Source organism: Mustela lutreola, chromosome 7, assembly GCF_030435805.1.
Source record: "Mustela lutreola isolate mMusLut2 chromosome 7, mMusLut2.pri, whole genome shotgun sequence".
Classification (NCBI taxonomy): Eukaryota; Metazoa; Chordata; class Mammalia; order Carnivora; family Mustelidae; genus Mustela; species Mustela lutreola.
Window position 1 is genome coordinate 9,470,448 of NC_081296.1, and position 25,107 is coordinate 9,495,554.

General features: G+C 53.2%; 1 protein-coding gene across 1 annotated transcript; it reads left to right on the forward strand.

Annotated features, from left to right (window-relative positions):
• The first annotated feature begins 241 nt into the window (after window positions 1-241).
• MFGE8 (milk fat globule EGF and factor V/VIII domain containing) lies at window positions 242-24,165 on the forward strand. The gene is made up of 10 exons (XM_059180027.1): window positions 242-397; window positions 12,095-12,235; window positions 14,807-14,932; window positions 15,297-15,428; window positions 17,246-17,427; window positions 17,813-17,968; window positions 18,636-18,780; window positions 22,093-22,277; window positions 23,107-23,262; window positions 23,399-24,165. Exons 1-10 carry the CDS (start codon window positions 346-348, stop codon window positions 23,534-23,536), a joined length of 1,413 nt encoding a protein of 470 aa, XP_059036010.1. The 5' UTR covers window positions 242-345; the 3' UTR covers window positions 23,537-24,165.
• The last annotated feature ends 942 nt before the right edge of the window (window positions 24,166-25,107 follow it).

The window sequence follows — 25,107 nt, forward strand, 5'->3', positions numbered from 1 at the left end:
GCCCATTAGATCTTCAAAGTTCCTCGGGTTAATTTTGTTTTTTAGCAACTTCCAGGGAAGAACTTGATGTTCTCCTGGAAACCGCCTCACTCCGGTCTCATTCGGGAGATGCGTTGTCCAGATGTCCAGCTGGCCCACGCAGAAAGGCTGTGAGCAGAGCCCTATAAAAATAGATTTTTCTAAAGCATTTCTTTCACATCCTTTTGACTCTGCAGACCAAAACCCAACTCAGATGTGGGCACGTTCCCCAGCAGATGAAGACGCCTGAGACCTCTCAGGGTTTGGGAGGCAACTGTTTCTCGTGTCACTGACCTCCTGGAAAGGAGGGAAGGAGACGAGCTTTATATGAAAAAAATAAATGTGCCGGAGCGGCAGTTTGGAGAAGATCACCAGGCAGGTAAGATATGAAGCTGGGGCTTGGATCCAGGTTCCGGGTCTAGATCTTTCTGTGTGACCCCCCGGCGTGTCTCAGAGGAGCAGACAATCCTGGCAAGGAGACACCTTGGGGCGCTGCTCCACTGTGAACAGATCTGGGCTGGTTCTGACTGTGGGAGCTTCAGGGGTTCAGAGGAGGGGAAATTGGTCAGGGTTGGAGGGAGTCTCCAGAGAAATTCGTGAGGACAGCAGGCAATGGAAAGCCCAGCCGAAGTATGGAAAATCACATAAAGGAACCTCAGAATTCAGCCCACCCCTTCGGTTTCAGTGAGAAAACACTTTTACGTTTTTCAACTGAAAGCATATTTATTCGGCAGCGCTGGGCCCTAGCCCTTGGTCTCTGGCTTGGAAACAAAAGGGGGTTGTTTGGTCCCTGGGCCGGGATGTTTGCTCACAGATCATGATGTGTGTTCAGAGCATCTGGTTTGGGAAAGGGGGTGTGCACTTGGAGGATGTGAGTGTGGGGCCATCCCAGGCTCTGTTCGAGCCCATGTGAGGCCTGTGTTCACCAATGCTGGAGAGCAGAGGGGGAGGGGCCTGGGCCAGCCCGGTGGGGGGTGGGGACGCCCCTCCCTGCCTCCTGTGCACTTGGAGGGTGCTGGGCAGTGTTGACAGGTCATCCCAAAGCAGCATCCTGGAGGTGGTGTAGACCTTCAAGGTCGCCTGTCCTCACGGTCCACCTCCTGCTCTGTCTTCCTGACACGTGCCCTTTGTGTCGGTCCCTTCCAGCACAGGGGGAGTCCGTCCCCCACTGTGCACCTAGATGCCGTCCCTGGGGAGCACCTCTTTCTCTCTCTCTTTTTAACGATTTTATTTATTTGAGACAGTGACCAAGAGAGAGCATGAGCAGGCAGAGAGAGAGGGAGAAGCAGACTCCCTGCTGAGCAGGGAGCTTGAGGTGGGGCTTGATCCCAGGACCCCGGGACCAGGACTCGAGCTGAAGGCAGACGCTTAACCAACTGAGCCATCCAGGCGTCCCCCTCTCTCTCTTTAAAACAAAATTTTTGAGTATAGTTGACACCCAATGCTATATCAGTTTTAGGGGTACAGTCCACTTCTCGCTATATTACGCTGTGCTCCCCACAAGTTCAGTCCCCATCTGTCCCCATAATTACAGTATCGTTGACCATATTCCCTATTCTGTCCCTGAGATTCCCGTGACTTGAGCCCTCCTTCTCTTGTATATAATCTGCTTGGCCACCAGCTCCCACACCCTGGATCTGGTTCTGCCCGAAGGGGAGAGTCAGGTCATTCTTTCCACGAGTATTTTAGGGGTGCTTCCTTTCTTATTACTGCACATTGTGCCCAGGCCTGGAGACTACATTATTGTGCAGCTAAGAAAACGGAGGCTCGGAGAGATTGAAGAATGTCTAAGCCCATTCTTGCCGCTGTAACAAAACAGCAGAGACTGGGTAGCTTATGAGCCATGGAAGTTTCCTTGGCACGGTTCCTGAGGCCAGGAAGTCCAAGGTTAAGGCAGCAGCAGATTCGGTGTCTAGCAAAGTCCTGCTTTCTGGTTCATGGATGGTGCCTTCTCGCTGAGTCCGTAGTGTGCTGGAAGGGGCAATGGAACTCTTTGGCTGCTTTTATGGGAGAGCTAATCCCATTTTTGAGGGCTCCACTCTCATGACCCCAGCAGCTCCCAAAGTCCCAACTTCTATCACCATCACGTTGGGCATTAGGTTTCAACATAGGAATCTGAAAGCAAAGAACTTGCCCAAGATCCCTCACTTGGCATAAGGCAGAACTGGGATTCAAACACGTGACAAGATCCTGCTAGGGCTCGGGTCTGTCCCTGCGGCCTCTCTGGCTTCAACTCCTCTCCCCCTCCATCAGTCCTGCTATGTGGGCCCTTGTGCTCCTGGCTGATCAGCAAGGCTTGTGCCTTTCTCAAGCCGTGCCCCCTTTCCAATATTTTTAAAATTTTAGAATAGTTCCATGTTTATAGAAAATTTGTAAAGACGGTTAGAGTCCCTGTTAGATCCCTCACCCAGTTTTCCCCATTGTCAACACCTTCCCCCACCAGGGCACATTGTCACAACTAAGAAGCTAACGTTGGCACGTTATTGTGAATGATCACCATATCTTGTTTGGATTTTGCTACTTTTTCCATTAAAGCCCTTCCGTTCCCGGCCAGCATGCGGAATGCTGCACACACTTGCCATCGGATCTTCTCGTCTCCTCTGGTCGGGGACAATTTCTCAGACTTGCCTGGGTAGTTTTGGAAGTCTCGGTCTAGGGTTTTGTAGAGTGTCCTGCAACTTGGTTTGGTTTGCGTTTTTTTTTTCCCCCTAATTTTCTGGTGTGTTCTTGGGAGGAAGACTACAGAGGGAAAGCACACTTCTTGTCCTATCATTTGGGACAATGCAATCCATGGAACTTGTCACTAATGCTGTTCATATTGGTCACCTGGGGAAAGGAGAAGGTCCCTTTTCTGAATCATTGTTCCACTGAAAAGTTTCTAATCTTTCCGTCCTTCCTGTACTTCGGAAACAAGCCAGTGGGCACCATCCCTGCTCAAATGAGGGGAGGGCCTCTAAGTTCTATCTCCCAGAGGAGGGAATAGCTAGGTAGATTATTTGCAATTCTTCTGTATTCCTTTCTCCATTCACTCACTCATTCATTCATTCTCTCAGTCATTTGTTTGTACTGTTATGGACTCATGGATATTTATTTTATACTGTGGGTTATAGTCCAATAGCTCATTATTTACTTTGTTGCTACCTTTTTCCTGTTTTGGTGACTGGGAAACTCTTAGCTTAGTTTGTTGCCTGTTTCACAGGCCCTCCTTTTGTTGTCTAAAGCATTTTCTGGGTGCCCCAGGTTTCATCTTGTGTTCTCCCTGCCCTAGCCCTAGAACTGGCCATCTCTCCAAGGAGCCCCGATGCCTTTCACTGGAAACATGCAATACAGATCAAGTTCTGAGCACTGGGCTGTCGCTGCTTCTAGTCCGCGTCCGCAGACAGAGCTAGGAAATAGGCACGCGCGTTCTAACCTGTGTGTACGCACACAGACACACACGTGCGTGTGTATATATACTTGTACCTGCAGTTTTTCCTACACCTGTCGTCTGTATCTAAACGAAGTTAAGCAGGAAGGCGTACTGACTGTTATGCCCCCCAAATGGGTCCGAGATTATAGGAGCGAGACTGATATAAAGCGAAGGTCAAGCAAAGATTTATTTCGTGCCAAGCATCAAGAATCAAACTAACCGGCCAGGGCCGCACCTCTTGCAGAGAGGGACGACCCTTCTCTGTTTCACGGGCTAGCTTTTAAGGGCAAAGACCCTGCGGTCGGGCCTGGCCACGCACAGGTGGCCAAATGAATTACAATTTACCCTAGTAGGGCGCCTGGGTGGCTCGGTGGGTTAAGCCGCTGCCTTCGGCTCAGGTCATGATCTCAGAGTCCTGGGATCGAGTCCCGCATCGGGCTCTCTGCTCAGCGGAGAGCCTGCTTCCCTCTCTCTCTCTCTGTCTGCCTCTCCATCTACTTGTGATTTCTCTCTGTCAAATAAATAAATAAAAATCTTTAAAAACAAACAAACAAACAAACAAAAAAAACAATTTACCCTAGTAGACATTTGAACCAGCCTATCACCTTGGTCAGAATGGGTGCCCAAAAGGCGGGGCCCAACCTCCTTGGTAGCTAGGGAGACAGTATGCAACCCCCCACTGACCGGATGTCTCCACCTGGCCCGATCCACCCTTGTATTTGAGCTTTGTTACCTGGAGCTGGTTTCCAGGACTTGTTTTTAAGTAAGTCCCCTGGGGGAAGGGGAGCAGGGATAGTTTAAGGGTTAAACAAGTTATTGTCTCAACCTTGATGGAAGCCTCCGGCTAAATAGGTTCTTTCACTGACATCTCGGACAAACCCAGGACTGTGTGCTTGGTTCCAGCCTCCCTCCCCGCGTGCTCCTAATTTCCCTCTCCCGCAGTGAGAATCCCGACGCCTCCCCTCCACCAGCCACCACCTTGTCGCTGCCCAGGATGCCAACCCAAGCCATTCCAGCATTGTTAACCCATACTCCCATGAGGAACAGCTGGGGTTCGGCGGTTATATACAGTCCCTTTCATCTTTAGCCTTACGGTTTCTGGCTGAAACACTGCTTCCCAAAGTTATGGAAGTCAGATCCTCTCCACACCCGTACCTGCTGCACCCCAGCCCCCCTACTGCTTTTCATACATTTTGATTCTTTGGACATAGTCTGGAATCTTCCAACATTCTGGATGATTTTTTAAGAGATTTGATTGATTTTTTAAGAGATTTGCTTTATTTATTTGACAGAGAGAGAGTGCACAAGCAGGGGGAGTGGCAGGCAGAGGGAGAGAGAGAGAGAGATAGAAGCCCAGCAGGGATTCCCAAAGTGGGATCCTGATTTGAGCCAAAAAGCAGATGCTTAACTGACTGAGTCCCCCAGGCAGCCACCCGGATGATTTTTTTTTTTTTTTTTCCTGTGCATTTGTCAAAGCTCAGTCTCTGGGCTGTCAAGTTCTATGCATTTGGCAGTTACTTGGGATTCTGTATGCAGCACTCCAGGATCCTGCAGGATAATCCCATCACCTGAATAATCCCATCTCAGGCCTCCCCTCTGCAGTTGCCCATTTCCCTTCCCCCAGCCCATCAACCACTCATGTAGGTTTTTTGCCCTTACAGTTTTGCTTTTCCCAGAATGTCTCATGAATATAATCACAGGCCATGTAGCTGGGGTTTGAGTATGTGTGTGTGTGTGTGGTTGTTGGTTTTTTATGTGTGTGTGTGTGTGTGTGTTTTAAAGATTTTATTTATTATTTGACAGAGCACAAGGGGGAGCAGCAGGCAGAGGGGAAGCAGAAGCAGGGTCCACTGAGCGGGGAGCCCAAGGCGGGGCTCGATCCCAGGACCCTGAGATCATGATCTGAGCCAAAGGTAGACGCTTAACTGACTGAGCCACCCAGGCGCTCAACATGTAGCTGTTTTGATCTGTGTTCACTCACCTAACAAAATGCATTTAAGATTTTATTCATGTCGTGTGAGTCAGTAGCTCTGTCCTTTTATCACCGAACAGTCCCTCATTGTATGGGGGTCCACAGTTCATCCGTTCACCTACCGAAAGACAACGTGGTTGCTTCTGGTTTTTGATGATGATGAGCAAAGCTGTGGTAAACATTGGTTTTCAGCAAATAGGTTTTTGTGTTGCCCTAAGTTTTAATTGGCTGAGGTAGATTACCTGGGAGTGTGATCGCTTCAGGGTCCTATGGCAAGTTTGTGTTTAACTTTATAAGAAACTGCCAACCTGTCTTCCAAAGTGGTCGCATCGCTGTGTGTTCCTCAGGAGCGATGAAGGAGCTTTCCCCGTGCTCTGCGTGGCCGCTAGCATTTGGCTGGGGAAGGGTTTCTGGATTGTAGCCGTTCCAGTAGGTGGGCAGTGGTATTTAATAGTTGTTTGCGTTTTCACTTCCTTAACAGAAAATTGTGTTGAGCGTGTCTTTGTAGGCTTACTTGCCATCCATAGGGTTTGGGGTTTTTTTGTGTGTGGTTTTTTTGTTGTTGTTGTTTGTTTGTTTTGTTTTTTATCTGTTTAGATCTTTCATCCATTTTAAAAATTGGGCTGGGTGTTTTCCTATTTTTGAGTTTTAAGATTTCTTTACTTATTCTGGATACATTTTTTTTTTTTTTTAATAAGTTGGCAATCCCAGGTGGCACCTCACATTTCTTTTTTTTTTTCTTTTTTTAAGATTTTATTTATTATTTGACAGAGAGAGAAAGATCACAAGTAGGCAGAGAGGCAGGCAGAGGGGAAGGGGGAGCAGAACTGCCAAGCAGAGAGCCCGATGCGGGGCTCGATCCCAGGACCCTGAGATCATGACCTGAGCCAATCCCAGGACCCTGAGATCATGACCTGAGCCAAAGGCAGGGGCTTAACACATTGAGCCCCCCAGGCGCCCCACATCTTCCTTATTAGATAAATGACTTGCAAATATTTTCCTTCAGTTTGTGGCTTGTCTGTTAATTTTTCACACTGGTATCTTTCACAGAACAACTGGTCTTCTTGTGATAAAGCCCAGTTTATATCGATGTTTCTCTCATGGATCCTGCTTTGGGTATCGTATGTATGTAAAACTCGTCCCCAAACCAAAGATCATACAGATTTGCTTCTGTTCTCTTCCAGAAGTTTTAGAGTTTTGTGTTTTACAGTGAGGTCTCTGATTCGTTTGGGGTTAAATTTTGTACAAGTCGTGAGTTTTGGCTTTGACTTCGTTCTGCGGGGTGCGGACAACCAGCGGCTTCTTGCATGGCTCCTTTGTCAAAATTCAGTGGGCTTTGCTGGTGTCGGTCAGTTTCTGAGCTCCGGTTTGGTCCCTTTCTCAGAGCTTTCGCCTCCTCAGATCCATGGGAGGCCGGTTTCTCGCCCTTCAGGGTCTCAGTGGGAATGTCACCTTTTCAGACAAGGCTTTGCTAGTCACCTGCCTAAACTGGCCTCCCTTCTCCCCTCGGTGTTTTGTCACACAGTCCTGTCCTGTCATCTGTGGAGCCCTTGCTAGCACCTGAAATAACTTCTCTTCCTCTCTCTTTCTTTTTTTTTTTTTTTTTTTTAAGTTGAGGTATACTCGGGGCGCTTAGCTGGCTCAGGCAGGAGAGTGTGTGACTCTTGATCTCAGGGTGGTTGGGTTTGTGCCCTACGTTGGGTGTACAGATTACTTAAATAAACTTAAAAAAATATTTTATTCATTCATTTGACACAGAGAGATCACAAGTATGTAGAGAGGCAGGCAGAGAGAGAAAGAGAGAGAGAGAGAAAGAGGCAGAAGCAGGCTCCCTGACAAGCAGAGAGCCCAATGTGGGGCTCAATCTCAGGACTCTGAGATCATGACCTGAGCCAAAAGCAGAGGCTTAACCCACTGAGCCACCCAGGAGCCCCTAAATAAATAAACTTAAAAACATTAATTGAGGTCTACTTGACATGTCATATCATATTATCTTCTTTTCTTACCTATGTAAGGCTTGGAATGGTGCTTGGCTCAGAGTTGGTAAAATAAAATAATAAAAATAAATTTATTTATTATTTTTTTATTTAGTAAACTCTACCCCCCAACCTAAGGCTTAAACTCATGACCCCAAGATCCAGAGTCACAGTCTCCAGTGACTGAGCCAGTCAGGTGCCCCCCTCTCTCTCTCTTTTAAAATTGATTGATTTTTTTTTACCATGGTAAAAAAATGCAAATACAATTTGCCACCTAAATCATCGTAAATATACAGTTCAGCGGGGCTCATTATGTTTGTGCCCTGGCAGAGCAGCATCTCCAAAACTTTTCACCTTGCAGAACTGAAATGTGTCCCCCTTAAAGAGAAGCTCCCCTTATCCTGCTCTCGGCGCCTGGCAACCAGCATTCCACTTTTTCTTTCTAATAGGACTAGATTTTTTTTCCCCAAGATTTTAATTATTTGTCCATCCAGCGTGGGGCTCGAACTTGCAACCCCAAGATCAAGAGTCACATGCTCTTTGGACAGAGCCAGCCAGGTGCCCCTCCATGAATTTGACTACTTTGGGGACCTCATATAAGCAGCATCATGGGATTACCTGTCTGTGATCTGTTCTCTTTCGAGTGTTGTTTCTGTGCAGACCCATGTCTGCGTGAGGCACTTTTTACCGAGGTTTGCTGTGGGTGAGTGCGGACGGGAGCTGTGGACAGGCCTTTTGCTCTGCCAAGGCACCTCCTTTCACCTGCAAACTTACTTGTCCTTTTCATGTGTTAACACTGCACTGGGCTGTATCTTAGCAGGTCTGTTTAGCTCTTCACCCCTGGGCGTTTTGGACCGTTAGTCAGTTTTTCAGAACCACCAACAGTGGTACCGTGTGCATCTTTGTACATTGGCTTTTTATTTGGGTAATTTCATTCCAGTGAATTTGTCCAAAGCAGAATACAAGGTCCAATTCTGTAGGTCTCGCTATAGTCGGACTGTGATCCAGACGCGGAATAAACTGGAAGTTCTACCAATTAGGTATACATGTTTATTTCCCTCCCCCCAGCCCCATCGGCTTTGAGTTTTGTCGATGTAATGGAACTTCTGTTACGTTTCTCTGATTGAGTAGGGGTAGGACTAAGTGAAAAGTAAAAGCGTACCTGGTTTCCTTTCATATACATGAACAAAATCTAAAGCTCTTAAGTGGATTCCCTGTTTCAGGTGATCCTGGGATGACACTTGTTAGAAAATCCAACCAAATCTTCCAATACTGGGATGCTGTAATGCTGGGTAAGAAAAGTATTCAGACAGAGGAGCTACTAACCCACTGAACTCTACAAGGGTCAGATCATACAAGAAAATACCCTCCTTCTCTATCCTGCCTTCACCTGTTAAAATCCCTCCCCTCCTTGTCCCTTGTGGTCCCAAGGCCTAGGTCTTTTGTCTTTGCTCTCAGTGAGTTTAGCCAATGGTTCTCTTATTAGTTTCACACTGGCCTCATCTGGGGAGCTTTAAAAAAATACTCATTCCTATGCTCTACAGGGATTGAGATTTATTTGCTTTGAAGTGCATCCTGATCACCTGTATTTTTACAAAAATCTTCCCAAGTGACACTCATGTGCAGCGAGGGTTTCCAATCAATGCTCATGACAGTCAGTGCTCACTAAATGCTTATTGAGTGATTTACTGATTTGAGACAGGTTTCTGAAGAGCCGTATTCCCTTTCTATCGAGATATAATTCACACAACAGAAAATCCATCCTTTTGGAATGTGAAGTTCAGTGGTTTTAAACATGCTTATAAAGTTAGGGAACCATCATCACTATTAAATTTCAGGACATCTTGGGGCGCCTGGGTGGCTCAGTGGGTTAAAACCTCTGCCTTCAGCTCAGGTCATGATCCCAGAGTCCTGGGATCGAGCCCCACATCAGGCACTGCTCAGCAGGGAGCCTGCTTCCTCCTCTCTCTGCCTGCCTCTCTGCCTGCTTATAATCTCTGTCAAATAAATAAATAAAATCTTTAAAAAAAAAAATTTCAGGATGCCTTCATCGCCTCCCAGAAGAAATCCCACACCCATGAACCATGACTTCTCATTCTGCCCTCACCCCAGCCCCTGGCAGCCACTCATCAACTTACTGTCATAATAGATTGTCTATTCTGGACATGTCATATATACGGAATCATGGCCTTGTGTATCTGGCTTCTTTCACTTAGCATCGTGTTTTCAAGGTTCAGTCATTCTGCAGCGAGTATTAAATCTTCATTTATTTTTACGGCTGAATAATCTTCCACTGGATGGATAGACTACTTGGCTTACCCACCCATCAGCTGGTGGACATTTGGGAGGTTTCCGCTTGCCGGCTGTTAAAGCTGTTATGATCATTCACGTGTAAGCTTTTGTATGAACATATGCTTTTAATTTTCTTGGGTGTATACTTAGGAGTAGAACTGCTGGGTCATAGGATAGCTCTGCTTAATCTTTTGAGGAGCTACCAAATTGGTTTTCAGTGTCTGCACCATTTTACAACCCCATCAGTAATGTGTGAAGGTTCTGCTTTTTCGACATCCTCACTAACATTGTTATGATGTTTTCTTGAATATCGTCATCCTAGTGGGTGTGTGAAGCGGTATCTCATGTGGTTTTGATTTTTATTTCCATTTTCCTGATGACTAATAACATTAAGCGTCTTTTCATGCGCTTATTGGCTGTTTGTATATCTTCTCTGGGGAAAAATCTATCCAGATTCTTTGCCCATTTTAAAATTGGGGTATCCTTTGTTATGAGTTAATATTCTGATAATTTGGATATGAGACCCTTATCAGTCATGTGACCTGCAAATATTGCCTCTCATTTTGTGGGTTGTCTTCTTGCCTTTTTAAAAAGATTTCATTTATTCATTTATTTATTTGACATGGAGAGAGAGAGAGAGATCACAAGCAGGCAGAGAGGCAGGGGGAAGCAGGCTTCCTACTGAGCAGAGAGCCCGATGCGGGGCTCGATCCCAGGACCCCAGGATCATGACCTGAGTTGAAGGCAGAGGCTTTAACCCACTGATCCACCCAGGCACCCTGCTTCCTGCCTTTTTGATAGTGTCCTTGGAAGTAGAAAAATTGTAAGTTTTGATACAGTTCAACTAATCTACTCTTTTCTTTGGTTGTTTGGCATTTGGCGCTCCTATATTTAGGTCTTTGATCTATTTTGAGTTAATTTTTATGTAAAGTGTGATCTGTAGTCCAACTTTATTCTTCTGTGGTTATCTGGTTGTTCTGGCATAATTTGTTGGAAAAACACTGCTCTTTCCCCACTGAATTGTCTTGCACTTTTGTTGAAAATCAACTGACCGCAGATGTATCGATCTACTTTTGGATTCTTAATTCTATTCCATTGATCCTTATGTCTATACTTATGCCAGGACCACATGGTCTTGCTTAATGCGGCTCTGTAGTATGTCTCGGAATTGGAAAATATAAGTCTTCCAACTTTTTTTCTTTCCTGCAGATTGCTTTGGAGATTCTGGGTTCCATCCATTTCCATATTAATTCTAGGGTCAGCTCGTTAACTTCTGAAAAAGGACAGCTGAAATTTTGATAGGGATTGTGTTGAATTTATATCAGTTTGGGGATTATTGCCATCTTAACAAGGTAAGTCTTCCAATCCGGGAACAAGGATGACTTTCCATTTATTTAGGTCTTTAATTTCTTTCAGTGGTGTTTTGTAGTGTTTGGTGTACAGGTCTTGCACTTTAGTTAAATTTATTCCCAATTATTTTATTCTTACTGATGCTATTATCTATTATAAGTGAAATTATTCTCTTTTTTGCTTTAAAGATTTGAGAGAGAGAGATAGGATCTAAAAAAGAGTCATTTAGATAAAAGTCAGGGTGACCGGCAAGTCTCTTCCAGTCCTGGCCCCCTGGTTTCCTTCAGCTTAGGCCACCACCGTGCTCATTTCCTGGGAGACTTGTCTGTAGCTGCTCTTCCGCCTGGGGGCATAGGTGAAGGGCCGCTCCGGAGACCACGTGTGGGCTAATCCTAAAATATTTTCTATCTGATCCTTTATAGAAGAAGTTTGCTGATTTCCTTTTTAGTCTTTTATCCTTTCCAAGGATGCTGCTATGATATGCTAGGACATCTTTATATACATGCCATTTTACATAGTGAGTTCAAATGGAAGGAATGCTGTGAGTGCAATGGCTAGGGCTTACGGTCGGTCTGGGTCGCTTTGGTGGCTATTACCAAGCAGCTCTCCGGAGAAGCCGAACCAATTTAGACTCCCTCCAACAATGCATGCTTGGGCCCGCTCCCCTCAGCCTCGCATGAACAGTGCGCTAATCATTCGACACTTGCCAATCTGATTAAGTGAAACCTGGCGCTCACTGTACTTTTAATTTGCATTTTTCTCATTAGGGATAAGGGCAAAGCATCTTAAGTCTAAAATTAAAAAAAAACAAAAAAAACCAAAAACCTACGAAACACCAAACAGTTCCTCCGGAGCCCTTCGCGGTACAGAGGACTCACGACGCGGGGCCTGGTCCCCCGCTCCCCGCGGGGCACCGGGCGTGGCCGCGGCGGGAGGCACGAGGCGGGGGCGCGGACCCCTCGGTGCCCCCCTTCCCTGGTTGGCCGCGGAGCCCCGCCCCGGGTCCGCCTCCCGAGGGCCTGGGCGGAGCGGGCGGGCGGGGGGCGGCGCCGCGCTGCCTGATTTATTCCCGTCCAGGAGCTGCAATGAGAGCCCGGCAGTGTGCACAGCTGAGGCCCCTGCTCCGGCGCCGGTGTCCCCACCGCATGCCGCGCTCCCGCCTGCTGGCCGCGCTCTGCGGCGCGCTCCTCTGCGCCTCGGGACTCTTCGCCGCCTCCGGTGAGTCGATCGCGCCGCCCTCCGGTCCTCGCTCCTCCTTTCCGCGCGGCTCGGAAGTTCGCTGCGGCGCCCTCCCTCCACCACCCCTGTTTACAAACTTGGGCAAAGAGCCGGGCCCGTGCGGAGGGGCGGCTGCTCGGGCTGCGCCCCGGCCGGACGCGGGGATGCGCTCGGCCTCTCCTGCGCTCTTCGCGCTCGGGCGTTCTGGGCAGTGGTAGAGGCTTGAGAGTGGGGCGGGGATTGGGGACACCGGGTGACAGCCCGACGGCCCCCAGGGATGGGGCTTACACATAACAAAGGAATCTGCTGTGTCGGGCCTCTCTTTTCCCATCTGTAAAATGAGGCCATTGAACTGCGCCCCACTCTGGCGCGTCTTCCACCTGAAGTTTCTAGGGCTCTTGTCTTGCTAAGTCTTGTCCAGCCAACTTTCCCCGGCTGCTCCCTCGCTAGCCGGCGGCTCGTGTGTTCATTGGAGTTTTGCATCTCCGCTCGTAGGTGTCTGGTGGGATGAGCGCGGGCGGGGAAGGCCGGGGGAGGGGACCGGACTTCGGGTGGGGCCCGGGAGGGGGGCCCAAGAACCAGGGGAGGGACTTAGAGAGGGCTGCCTCCCGGGCTGGTGGTGGCTTCCGACTCCCTCCCGCGGCCTTGGCGAGCCGCTGTATCTTCCTCGCTCCTCCTCCCCCGCCGAGGAGGCCTCCCGCTCACAGCTGGGCCTTGGGCGGGCTGGTCCTGGGGATGCCCCCATTTCATCGTGGGGCCCGCACAGCTGGTCGCCTCCAGGACTTTGAAGAGGTGCCCATGATCGGCGCGCTTCGGGCACCCCCTTCCTCATTTTCTCAAAGAAATCGGGGGCGGGGGGGGGGTGGCTGGTAGGGATGCGGTCAAAGCGGAACCCTGGCGCTCCTTCCTGCCTTCCTACCACAGTCCGACCCCCACGCCTGGAGCCAGAACCTCCCGGGCCCTCCAAGCTCAGCCACACTTGGGTACTTGGAGCTGGTGGCTGTCCAGCGACCCTGAGACATAGCTGGGTCTTTGAAGTCCCTTTCTGCACCTCTCTGTCCCCACCATCCGAGCCCTGGCTAAATGTTCCTGGGGAAGTCACCCACAAGGCAGGACTCTGAAACCTCCAAGGTGGTTTGGTGGGGGGTGATGGGGCTTTTCCCGGAAAGGGGAAGTACCATGGGTGCGGTGGGCAGGTGAGTCCACCTAAGACCTGGGCTGTGGGGGGCAGGGGCCACCTTTCACGTTCCTTTTTTACCCAGTGGACCGCTTTGCCCCCGAGCAGCATGGGGGTGGGGTGCGGTTGGTTGGGGAGAAGAGGAGTTGAATTTGGTTGGGACAGGAGCCCAGGACTCTGGCCATTCCCAAAGCTCTGTCTGTGGCAGTGCCCTGGCCTGCCAGGTCAGGGGAGAGGATTAACCTGCTATTTAAAGCCAATGACTAATAGCTCATTGGGAGCCGCCTTAAGCTCCCAGGAGCAGCCGAGGTGGCAGTCTGAGGGCTCCAGTACTCATTAACGGTGTTCCTGTTCCTCTGTTCCCTTCTCAGGAGCTGGGCCCCCGCTCTCTGGAGCTTTGAGATTTCAGGAGCCCCACCCCCCGCCTGGGATGGCATGATTCTAGGGGGAGGAAAAGCGATTTCTCATGTCTTCCCCTACGTGGCAGGGTAGGCCCTGCTGGGATGTGAGGGTCCGCCAGGAGAGCCCCCACCCACCTGGCCAGCCTGATGGGCGGCACAGATAGCTCCCATCTGTCCCCCAGGCCCTGGGGCTAGAAGCCCTGTGGTCTTCTCCAGCCCTCCTCCTCCCTCTGCCGTGTTTCTCAAATCTGCCTTCCCCCTCACCTTTTCACCTGAATTCCTCTCTCATCAGGCCACTCACCCCAGCCACTCCTGTTACATTTCCACCCCAGAGCCAGAGAGAGAGCTTGGTGTGGCCCCAGGACACCTCCCTGCCCCAGGGGAGCCTATCCACAGCTCTGCAGATGGCCTTTTCTCCAGATTCACCTTTCCAGAATGGGAAAGGGCTTCCTCACTCCCACCTCCCTCTTGGGAAGTCCCCCCCCCCCTTTTTTTCCTTTTGCCTCGGTGGACGACGGTGGGCTGCTGAAGGAAGGTTAAGGGCTCCCAGGCTCTTGGACTGGAAGTCTGAGCTGGTCATTCCTAAGGTCCCTGCAGGTCTGGCCCCTACCTACCCTTTCTGCTCTGTCATCCTTCTCCACAGCGTACCGTACCGTGGTCCTGTACTCCTCTCCTTCTTTAGAACATTCTTTCCGCCCTGTGGGGCACACTCCACTCCACCTCTTAGACCCAGCTCCCCTGTCCCTCTGCGACACTTCCAACCTTGACAGAAGCCCACCTCCAGTGGCTCTTCATGCAGGCTTCTGTCTGGAGCTGGTGATGCCTCTTCACCACCCACTGACTGTCCCCCTCTTTCCAGTGGCTTCTTGAGGCCTGGACCACACCTGGTTCCCCTGTTTCAGCGACCCAGCATGTGCATGATAGGGCCCCCCTGCCCCCAGTATTTACAAGGAATGACTTGCTATTCTTGAGTCAGAGCTGGTGACTTTGCAGGTGACTTCTGTGACTCTAGCCAGTGCCTCAATGGTGGGACCTGCATATTGGGCCAGGACAACACCCCCTTCTATTGCCTCTGCCCCGAAGGCTTCACGGGCCTGATCTGCAATGAGACGGAGAAAGGTACCTGCGTCCCCCACCCCGCTTCGCCCCCAGCTCCCAGTGCAGCCCCTGCTGCCGGGCCCTGCTTTGTCCCCTAGTGGGTGGAGGTCCCCAGCCCCTCTCCTGTGCTCAGCCAGCATTTCCCTGAGAACTCCCCGTGCCACTTGGAAAGCTGGGTGCTTCCCGCCCTGGGACTGATTTGCCTACACCTGACCCTTCTTGGCACCAGCCTGGCCCAACTTCTCATCAGGCAGAGGAGAGAGGGAGGGAATGGCAGGGGGAGGCGGGCAGGGGGCTGAGTCTGTGCAGCGGGTCCTTTTGGGGCATCTGCATCTCTGGCTCCTTCCTGATCCCCTGCCTGCCTTACCCGCCTCTCCACCCCTAGGTCCTTGTTATCCAAACCCCTGCCGCAATGAAGCCGAGTGCCGGGTGGTTGACGACTCACACAGAGGGGACGTCTTCACTGAGTATGTCTGCATGTGTCGTCATGGCTATACGGGTGTCCACTGTGAGACCAGTGAGTATCTGGGGGAGGCTGCTCTGATTGGGGAGGCCCGGAGCAGCCCTGGCCACATGCTGGCCTCGTGCCCTGCCTTGAGGTTTCCTCTGGTAGATCAAGGGGAATATAGAGCCTCAGTTCGCGCTTCTGTTGTCCTGGACTAATTTCTGCTTGGCCTTTTGTCCTCAGGCTGCAGGCCAGGCCTGATATCACTGTAGTGGAAGGAAGCGTGGTGGTGGCCCCAAAGGTCCCAGGAGTGGTGCTGCCTGGGTCACCACGAACCAGTGGTGACACCCACAGTGTTAGGATTAAGTCCTGAGAGTTTTCTCCCAAGAGGGGGAAACAAATACATTCTTAATCCTAGGGACAGGAGGTCAGCAAGTAAGGCTGGGGGCCTTGCCTTGGAGGCTGATGGTTCCTGGCCCAAGTTTGACCGCGGCCTCATCACAGAGCTCAGGGAGGAGGGAGAGGCCTGGGCAGGCTGGGCCGTCCCCTAACGGTCAGGCGGTCAGAGGCCCGGCGTGTGCAGAGGGGCTGACCGGCCCGGTCTGCCCGGTTATCCACTCAGCCACAGAATGGCCCTGGGTGTGTGCCCAGCCTCCAGTGCTGGCGGTGGCTGTCCACGCTGTCCTCCCTCCTGGCTCAGCTGGAGTCCCTCCCCCCAAGCTGGGACTTGTCCTTGCCTGCTGCAGGCGGGCGGGCGGGCGGGCGGCTGAGTCTGCATCTTCGGGGGGTCTGGGTTCTTCTGGCCAGTGGGTCTGCCGCCGAGCACCTTGGGCCGGGGGCAGGCGGTTCCCCTTCCCACCGATGTGGGGCTGCTCTCTGAGGCTGATCTGAGAAGTGGGGGTTGTGGGCCAGCTGGGTGGGTGCTGGGGCCTGGGGGAGAGCACCTCCTCGGAGGTGGCAGGGAGGGGCCTGTCCCTTGGGCTCGGGGCTGAGGCCAGTGTCTTTTGGAGACACTGGGTGGAGGACTGTGTGCATGTCTGTGTGTGTGTGCGTGTCTGTGGTTGGGGGGGGTCCCTAAGGCAGACAGCCCTGGGTGGGGCCAGGTGTGCCCACTAATTACTGTGCGGGGAGCCAAGGTTACTCTGGGTGTGCTGGAGTTGGCATTACCCACCCAACCTCCAGCTCTGTGGCCTGGGGTCTGCCACAGGTTCGATGCAGAAGGCAGGAGGCAGCACAAAGGTGGAGGAGCCCCCAGAGGGACCACTGCAGCCCCTCCAGAGGGAGACGGAGAAGCAGACCCTCGTAGAACAGGGAATCTGACTGGCGTGGGCCCCTCCAGAGGGAGACGGAGAAGCAGACCCTCGTAGAACAGGGAATCTGACTGGCGTGGGCTCGATCTCAGGACTGTGAGCTCATGACCTGAGCTAAAGGCAAATGCTTAACTGACTGAGCCCCTGAGGTGCCCCAGGATTTGCCTCTTCCTTCATGTCTAGTACAAGTACTGTTCACTGCCAACTGGGGTGTCTCTTTTCCCAAAGCTGTTCTGGGGACGGCAGGGGTGGGGCTGGACACGTTGGACCTCCTGGTGGGCTGGGGACACTGAAGAAGAGCGGGTCCCACTGGAAATCCCTCCCACCTGGTCCCTGGCTGCCCGTCCCAGTGATGGCACAGGTGCCGCGGGCAGCCCTGGGTCCCAACTCCCCTTGTCTCTCTCTCCCCACCTCTTCTTTACCATGCACCTCTTCTTGGACCCTGAGAGTCCTTTCCTGATCTCTGCCCTGGGTCTCAGCAGAGGCCACACTGTGATTTTCCGGTCGTCTGGGACCCATGTGTTTGGGTGGCCACCTGACTGCCACCTCCCCCACCCCCCTTCCCCCTCCCCCCTGCAGTCTGCACCATGCCGCTGGGCATGGAGACGGGCGCCATTGCCGACTCGCAGATCTCTGCCTCCTCTGTGCACTTGGGCTTCATGGGTTTACAGCGCTGGGCCCCAGAGCTGGCCCGTCTGCACCGCACGGGCATCGTCAATGCCTGGACAGCCAGCAACTATGACAAGAACCCCTGGATCCAGGTATGGAAAGAATGGCTCGGGGGTGGGGGAAGGGGGGCGGCGGAGGGATGGGAGAGAGTCTGTTTGCATTTGAGGGGTCACAACCGAGGTCCAGGTAACAAGGTTGTGGGCTCCCACAGGTGAAGGGTCTGTCAGTGCAGAGCAGTATTGCGGGGGACTGGAGTGGGGGGGCGGATGGGGAGCAGACCCCAGGCTGCAGAGGGGCTGTTTGCCCTGGATGCAGCCTTTGGGGTCCTTGTCCTTCTCTGTGTGCGTTCTTGGGCATTGGGCCCAAGGCTCTGAGAGGCCCCCATGGGAAAGCCCCTCCTTGTTTCTGGGCAGGGGGAGTAGAGAAGATCTAAAGAACCCAGGAGATAAGGGTACTGTCTTCCCTCCCGGGATCCAGGTGAACCTGATGCGGAAGATGCGGGTGATGGGCATTGTGACACAGGGTGCCAGCCGCGCAGGCAGTGCTGAGTACCTGAAGACCTTCAAGGTGGCCTACAGCAACAATGGACACAAGTTCCAATTTATCCAGGGTGCGGAGGGGACAGGAGACAAGGTGAGGGCTCTAAAGAAGGGCTGTGGTCCTTATCCTCTGGGTCCCGAGAGCTATTTGAGGGCCCTAGTGGAGGGAGGGTATGCTGGACCATTAGCTATGTGGTGGGTCATCAGTTACCTCTTGGTTCCCAGAAATTGGGAAACCTACATTATGCCCATGTTCTATAGTTACAGGTGACAGCTCTTACTTTATAGATGAGGATAATGGACTCAGAAAGGTTCAGTGACCTATTGAGGGTGGCTGTGGTGGTGGAGGTGGGAGGCATTCTGAGCCTTCAGGGCTACCATGTACAGCTGTGCAGGTTGTACACTGCTTAAGGTTGTCATTTCTAAGTGAGCACCATTCACAGTGTAGACATCATGGGTTTGTGTACTTCTGCCTATGGGGAAATTAGTATAATAAAGTGTCTCGGGAGAGGAGTGCCTTTTCCTAATTTGCAGAGGCACCCTATAGGTGATAGGTAGGCAAGTGTGCAAGATAGGAGTTCATGCCCATCCCCCATGACGACCAAGAAAGATGTGAAGAGGGGTGGCCAGAGGAAGAACTGACCCCCTGCTGGCTCTGCTAAACCCCATCTCTTCCTCCCAGGCCTGACGAGGGAGGTGAGGTGACCCCAGGAAGGTAGACTGCCCACGCTGACCCATGCTCCAATCTGTTTTCCTCCTAGATATTTGTGGGCAACATGGACAACAGTGGCCTGAAAGTCAACCTGTTTGACTTCCCTCTGGAGGTGCAGTATGTGAGGCTGGTCCCTATCATCTGTCACCGGGGCTGCACCCTCCGCTTTGAGCTCCTTGGCTGTGAGGTGAATGGTGAGTACAGGGAAGCTGGGGCATTGCTACGAAATGGGCTTCCCTGCCCACTTCCTTTTCAGCCAGGCGGAGCTGGGTAGGACGGCAGCAAGGCCAGGGGACCTGGGCTCCCACAGCAGATGCACACCAGAGGGACCACCGGCCCTTGGGGCACTTGCTTCCATGTTTGCAGTCTGCCAACCCTTGGCATTTGGGGTTGTGGCAGAAAAAAAAAGACAATCCCTCCAGTTGTCAAAGAAAGTATTTTTTGTTATTCTGATTGGTTCCTTGAGCTTCTAGAACATGTAGTGTGAGTTCTGTTTTACAGACATCAGCTTCCTGAGGTCAGGGAGTTTGTTTTTTTCATGGCTGTAGTCCCAGTGCCTGGAACGGTGTCTGGATTATAGATGATCAATCAACATTTAATGAATGAGTGAATGAATACAGAGGCCCCGATAAATTTTTTGTCAAGTGCACACAAGCTGGTTGGTATTAAAACTTGGTCTAGATCCCTGGGCTTTGGACACCCACCCATTTAGTGCTCCCCCAGCCCCTCCCTACCCCACCCGGCTCCCCCCCTCCCCCCATAACTCATCATTCAAGAGAAATGTGGGGACTTCGAGAGTCCTAGGCCTGGAGCTGGTGCTTTCTGCTGCTCTTTACAGAGAGTCCCATGTGGAGGAATGTGGGGAGACAACAGAAAGAGATCTGTTTCTGATCCAGGAAAAGTCCTCAGGGACCCTCCGGCTGCAGGGGCTAGGCTGGGCAACTTTGTCTCAGCCCTGGGCTCTCCGGCGCTGGGTTATTTCCCTCTCTTTGAGGTGACAGCGCCACCTGCTGGCCTCTGGCGGAACTTCAGGGTTCGCTAGGCAGAGCTGCCAAAAACCCACCCTTTTAAAGTATGAATTTAAGTCATTGCATTCCTTCTCCCAGGGTCATTGCTTTTTTGAGCCTTATTGTTTAAGTGGGGGATTAAAGACTACCTTTTGCTAAAGGGAAATTTAGGCTGTTGATACAGGACAGGTGTGGGGGCTCTGCAGCCTTTGGCTGTATTAAAGTTGGCCTGCATGGTTCACGGTCCTGTCCCAGCTGGCTCCCTCCTAGGCCAAGAGAGGGCAAGCTCGGCAAGCTGTGGAAGCTGTCCTGCCTGTATTCCTCGAGATATGGATCTTCTACTTTCCCTAGTTGGCATTCCAGAGGGCTGGTGAGAGTGTTGGTGTATGTGTGTATGGACACGTGTATGTGCATGTGTGCACGTGTGGCACTGAGATCTGGGCACGAAGACGCCCCTGTTGGGATGGCTTTTGAGTGGAGGCTTGGATGACAGAGGAAGCCACAATGAAGAACTTGGAAAGAGCATTCCAGGCAGATGAGGAGCTGGCAAGTGCAAAGGCCCTGGGGTATGTTGAAGGATCGAAGGCAGGCCAGTGGGGCTAGAGCCTAGACAGCGAGAGGCAGCTTGCTGGGCAGTGAGGCTGGAGAGGTGGACGGAGCCTAGTGAGCTGGGCTGAATGAATCATTTTAAGGATTCAGATCTTTGTCCTCAGAACAAGGGGCAGCCATGTGGACGTGGGGGAGTGCTAACAGGAAATGATTGGAATGTGTCTAGAAGGAATCCCTTAGGCTGTGTGGGGAGAATGGGGGCAGAGGCCCATCATGGGGGAGGGGAGTGGGAAAGTAAGGTGGCTTGGATCAGGGTGGTAGACTTGAGCGGGGTTGGGTTACAGCCCTCAACTCAGCGTGGGCTCCAGGGACCCAGCAGTATGAGCATCACCTGGGAGCTTGTAGAAACGCGGGCTCCAGCCTCATCCGAGACCCACGGAGAGAGAATCTTCATGTTTTCCCTTTTTAAAATTTACTTGACAGAGAGACCACAAGTAGGCAGAGAGACAGGCAGAGAGAGATGGAAGCAGGCCCCCCGCTGAGCAGAGAGAGCCTGATGCGGGGCTTGATCTCAGGACCCTGTCTGAAACATGACCTGAGCCAAAGGCAGAGGCCCAACCCACTGAGCCACCTAGGTGCCCCCAGAATCTTGATTTTAACAATATCCTTGGTTGATCTAAGAGAAACACCCCTCTGTGGGGTCCTTCCCAGGGTCACATAGCGAGGGATGGAGGGGAGAGTCCTGGCCTTTGGCGCAGTGCCCCTCCCCGTGGCATTTTCCCTGGAAGGCTGATTTTGCCAGCCTGTCTGGGAACCACCTGCCTCCCGGCCCAGGAGCCTCTCTCTGGGAGGAGCGTGGGGATGACCTGGCATGCCACCATCACAAGGAGGCATCCAGCAGACAAGGGCACAGCTGGAGGCAGAGGATTTTAGTGGCGAGAGTGCAAGTATCTGGGGGAGCAGAGTGAGGATTCTGCCCGGCATGAGACATACCCATCATGGTCTTGGGAGCTTGGTCTCCTGCCGCCCCTCCCAAACTGTCCCAGCCACCTGCCGGTGGGTGTGGCTATGCAGAAAAGCCCGGCCCATTGCTGAGCAGGGCATGCCTGTGCGAAGCCTGAACTAGCTTCCAGGGCCCGAGTGGCAGCACCGGGAGGAATCGGTGTTGAGTGTGAAAGCCCCCTGGGCGACTCGGAGGGGCTGCTGGGCAAGGAGATGGGATCCACGCTGAGCCCAGGGATCCTGACTGCTCTCATTTCCACCTGCTGGAGTGCAGCCGTGTGGTCCCCTTCATCCCTGGGTTACCAGCAGGCAGACCTTCATGGCTCTGGGAGGGGGTGTGGATGGTGGCGATGATGTCACAGCCTGGTGTGGGGAGCAGGAGTGTGTCTGTGTGTCTGTGTGTACATGTGAGAGAGAGACAGACTTAGGCACAATGCTTACCATCTCAGCCTGTTTCTGTACCTATAGAATGGGGTTACTGATACGGCTTTCAGGTTCCTGGTGGTGATCGAAATCACACAAGTGAGCACTGGATCAATGGGTTACTTGTTGCTGATGTCCTTGACCAAGATCACAGGCCTCAGCCTTGATATAGATAGCAGCTGGACCATAGGAGTAAGAGAGAAGTCCCATAGGGGCCTAAGTTCCGCCCAAATGAGGTGGTCAGGGCAGACTTCTTGGAGAAGGTGTCTAATGAGTCAGGCCTTGAAGGCGTGGCGGAGGTGGTGGCAGAGCCTGCCCTTGTGCAGAGGGGACAGGCGGTGGGGGATCTGGGAAGGGCACAGCAAGGTGGGGGTGGGAACTGAGGGCAGCTGGCTCAGGTGAGGGGTGGGTGGGGTGGGCAGAGAGGAAGCACAACCGTTGACCCCCCAGTCCGCCTTGTGCTATTGCTTCTGGGAGGCTGCCGTGAGTCGTGATCTTGGTGACGACAAACCCCTTTGCTGGCAGGATGCGCGGAGCCCCTGGGCATGAAGGACAACAGCATCCCTGACAGACAGATCACGGCTTCCAGCATCTACAGGACCTGGGGCCTGAATGCCTTCAGCTGGTACCCCTTCTACGCACGGCTGGACAAGCAGGGCAAGTTCAATGCCTGGACCGCTCAGACCAATGATGCCTCCGAGTGGCTGCAGGTGTGTCGGGCTGCAGGGCTGCAGGGCACGGGTTGGGATTGGATCCACGGGGTGACCTCGCCCAGCCCAGGCTTCTGCTCCCCAAGGGGGAGTGTCTGAAAAGCCTTATTTTTAATTCAGCGTTATTTCCCTCCTCCTTTGTGCTGCACCTTCTCTGGATTCGGCAATGGAGAAGGGGTGTGTGTGTGTGTGTGTGCACGTACGTGTGTCCACTCGCGGTCACAAGGTGACCAGGCTGAGCCCGTGGACTGTAGGGCAGGACAGAGGTGGGACACCTGACCCGGGCAGGTGCCCCACAGGACTTCCCTGCCTGACACTCGGTGTCTGAGAATACCCCATGGGACAGCCCTTGGATTTCATGAAATTGGGAACCAGGAGAGTTCAGGGACTGGGAGCAGGACCTGTGTCTCTCGGTCCCCAGTTGCCCTTAGCCTGTAGAGCTGGGATCTGTGAGCAGCTGTCTGCGTTTGGACTCCTTCGAGATTCGTGCCAGGCCGCAGACCGCCATGCGGGACCCCCCGGGAACCGCGCCAGTGTCTCTCCTGTCCTTGTTCTCTTTGGACCGGGGGAGGGGTGGGGACTGGCTGCGGGTTGGCCAAGGTCCGGGCTCTAAACTCTAGCTTTGCTGCAGTGAGGTGTCTAACAGAGTGTGGCAAAGTAGGTGACAGGCTTTATGTCCCTCGTATAAATGAGAAGGTCGTGCCAAATACAGTAGCTTCGTCCAAACTGGAAGCCCTGCCCACCCTGCCTCCCCGGCCTGTCTGCCTTTTGCTGCCTTCTTGGAGAGAATGGTCGACACAAACACAACGTGGTTGATTTTTCCCTGTAGATTGACCTGGGCTCCGAGAGGCAAGTGGCCGGCATCATTACCCAAGGGGCCCGAGACTTCGGCCACATCCAGTATGTGGCAGCCTACAAGGTGGCCTACAGTAACGACAGCATGAACTGGGTCGAGTACAAGGACCCGGGGTCTGTCGACAGCAAGGTCAGTGTCTGGCCAGCCCGTGTCCTGCCATCCCTCCGGGGGTGCCCTTGGAGTCTGGCCAGGAGCTCTGAGGGGCGGGGTGGGGCGGGGTGGGGCGGGCCCTGGGGCCCTCCTGACGACCCCCCTCTGCCTCCAGATCTTCCCTGGCAACTTGGACAATAATTCCCACAAGAAGAACATGTTCGAGATGCCCTTCCTGGCTCGCTTTGTGCGCATCCTGCCCGTCGCCTGGCACAACCGGATCACCATGCGTGTGGAGCTGCTGGGCTGTTAGTGCTCGGCCTGGCCGGAGTGACCACAAGGGCCTTGGGGCAGCCGCCCCGTACCTGGTCCTCCTGGCCTTCGGGTGGCCTGCTGCCTCCTCCACCCCACCTCCTGATTGTCCGCCACCTGGGGTGGGGGTGGGGTTCAGCCACCCCTCCCTCCCAACCCCCCCACCCCCCTTCTCCCTGCCCCTGCTGCTGTCCAGTTCTCTTAGGCCCTGTGGGAGTGAAGTAGGGATGGAGCGGGAAGGGCAGAGTAGGGAGTGGGGCCTGCATCTCCCCGGATCCCTGGTTCTAGTCTCTTGTGTTTTCCCGACACTCGCTCCCGCCCCCCAAGTGCCCACTGCCCCCGGAGGAAGACCCTGAGGCACCAGGCTAGAGAGAACGGTCTCCTGTCCCTCAGCACGAGGCTGCCACTCCTGCCGCTGCCACCAAGCCCTCTTGACACATGCCCCTTATCTCCCGGGAGACCTCTTGACCCTTGGCCTAAAAAGAGACAGAAGGGGATGGGGTGGGTGGGCTTCCGGAGAGATAAGGGTGGAGGTGGGTGGCCTGGGGAGGGGGGAGGCACCCTCTGTGCTGGTTCTTTACCCCAGAGTACACAGGCAGCTTCAAAAATATATTTATGTCACCCCCGGAACTCTTGCTGTGGTTCATCATTGTTCCGATCGGCATGGGCTTTGGGCTGGTGCTCGCACCGGCCTCCTCCATCCTCCCAGAGGCAGGCATGCTGGTGTCTCCTACCAGCTTAACAGCTGGAGAAGGGCAGAGACGCCTCCGGACTGGTCCCCTCTGTCCCCTCCGTTCTCCAGCCCCCTGAGCCATGCAGCCCTGGGGGCCCGTAGCTACCCGGTGGGGGGTGGCGCTGGCACAGAGGCTGTCTCCATGAATGCCTTTGTTCTTTTCCCCCACCACAACCCCACTGCTGAGGCTGTTGATTTTTGGCATTTTCTCTGCATCCGGAGTGGTGGGCTGCAGAAAGGACTAGAAACCCTATGAACCGGGGCTGTTTTCAGAGCTGGGGGAGGCCCCGGGGTGGGATGCGAGGAAGCAGCCAGGGCGCTGGCTGGTCACCAGGCCTCCTGGCGGAGCACACAGGGTCCTGGGAGGCTGCTGGCAGGGCAGCAGGGCTGTGGAAAGCTCCAGGGGTACCCTCGGCCGTTCCCCCCTGCCCCCCCTGCTGAAGACAACAGGAAGTAGCCAGCGAGTGCAGGCCAGCACCTTGGTGGTCTGGGAAGGAGATGGAGAGGTAGAGGAGGGACGGATTAGTGGGAAGGGGTATAGGAAACCACCCTTGTATCCCAGGCCATGGGACACAAGGTGAATTTTCTGGAACAAACTTCGGGAGCCATGCTGTGATACACAGAGGCACCTCCTGGCAGCCGATCTGGGCCATGTGGCTGCCAAAGAGAGGGTGTGGCTTTGTTGGAACTTGGTGAGGAAAATTCGTCTGGAAGTGGCTCCTTCCTGAGAGCGGCCCTTGCCAGGGATTCTCAGCCGGGCAGGGACAATAAAAGGCCCAGGCTGTGGTCTCCGAGCGAACTGGCCAGTGGGGCTCCCTACCTCTGGGGAATTTTTCATC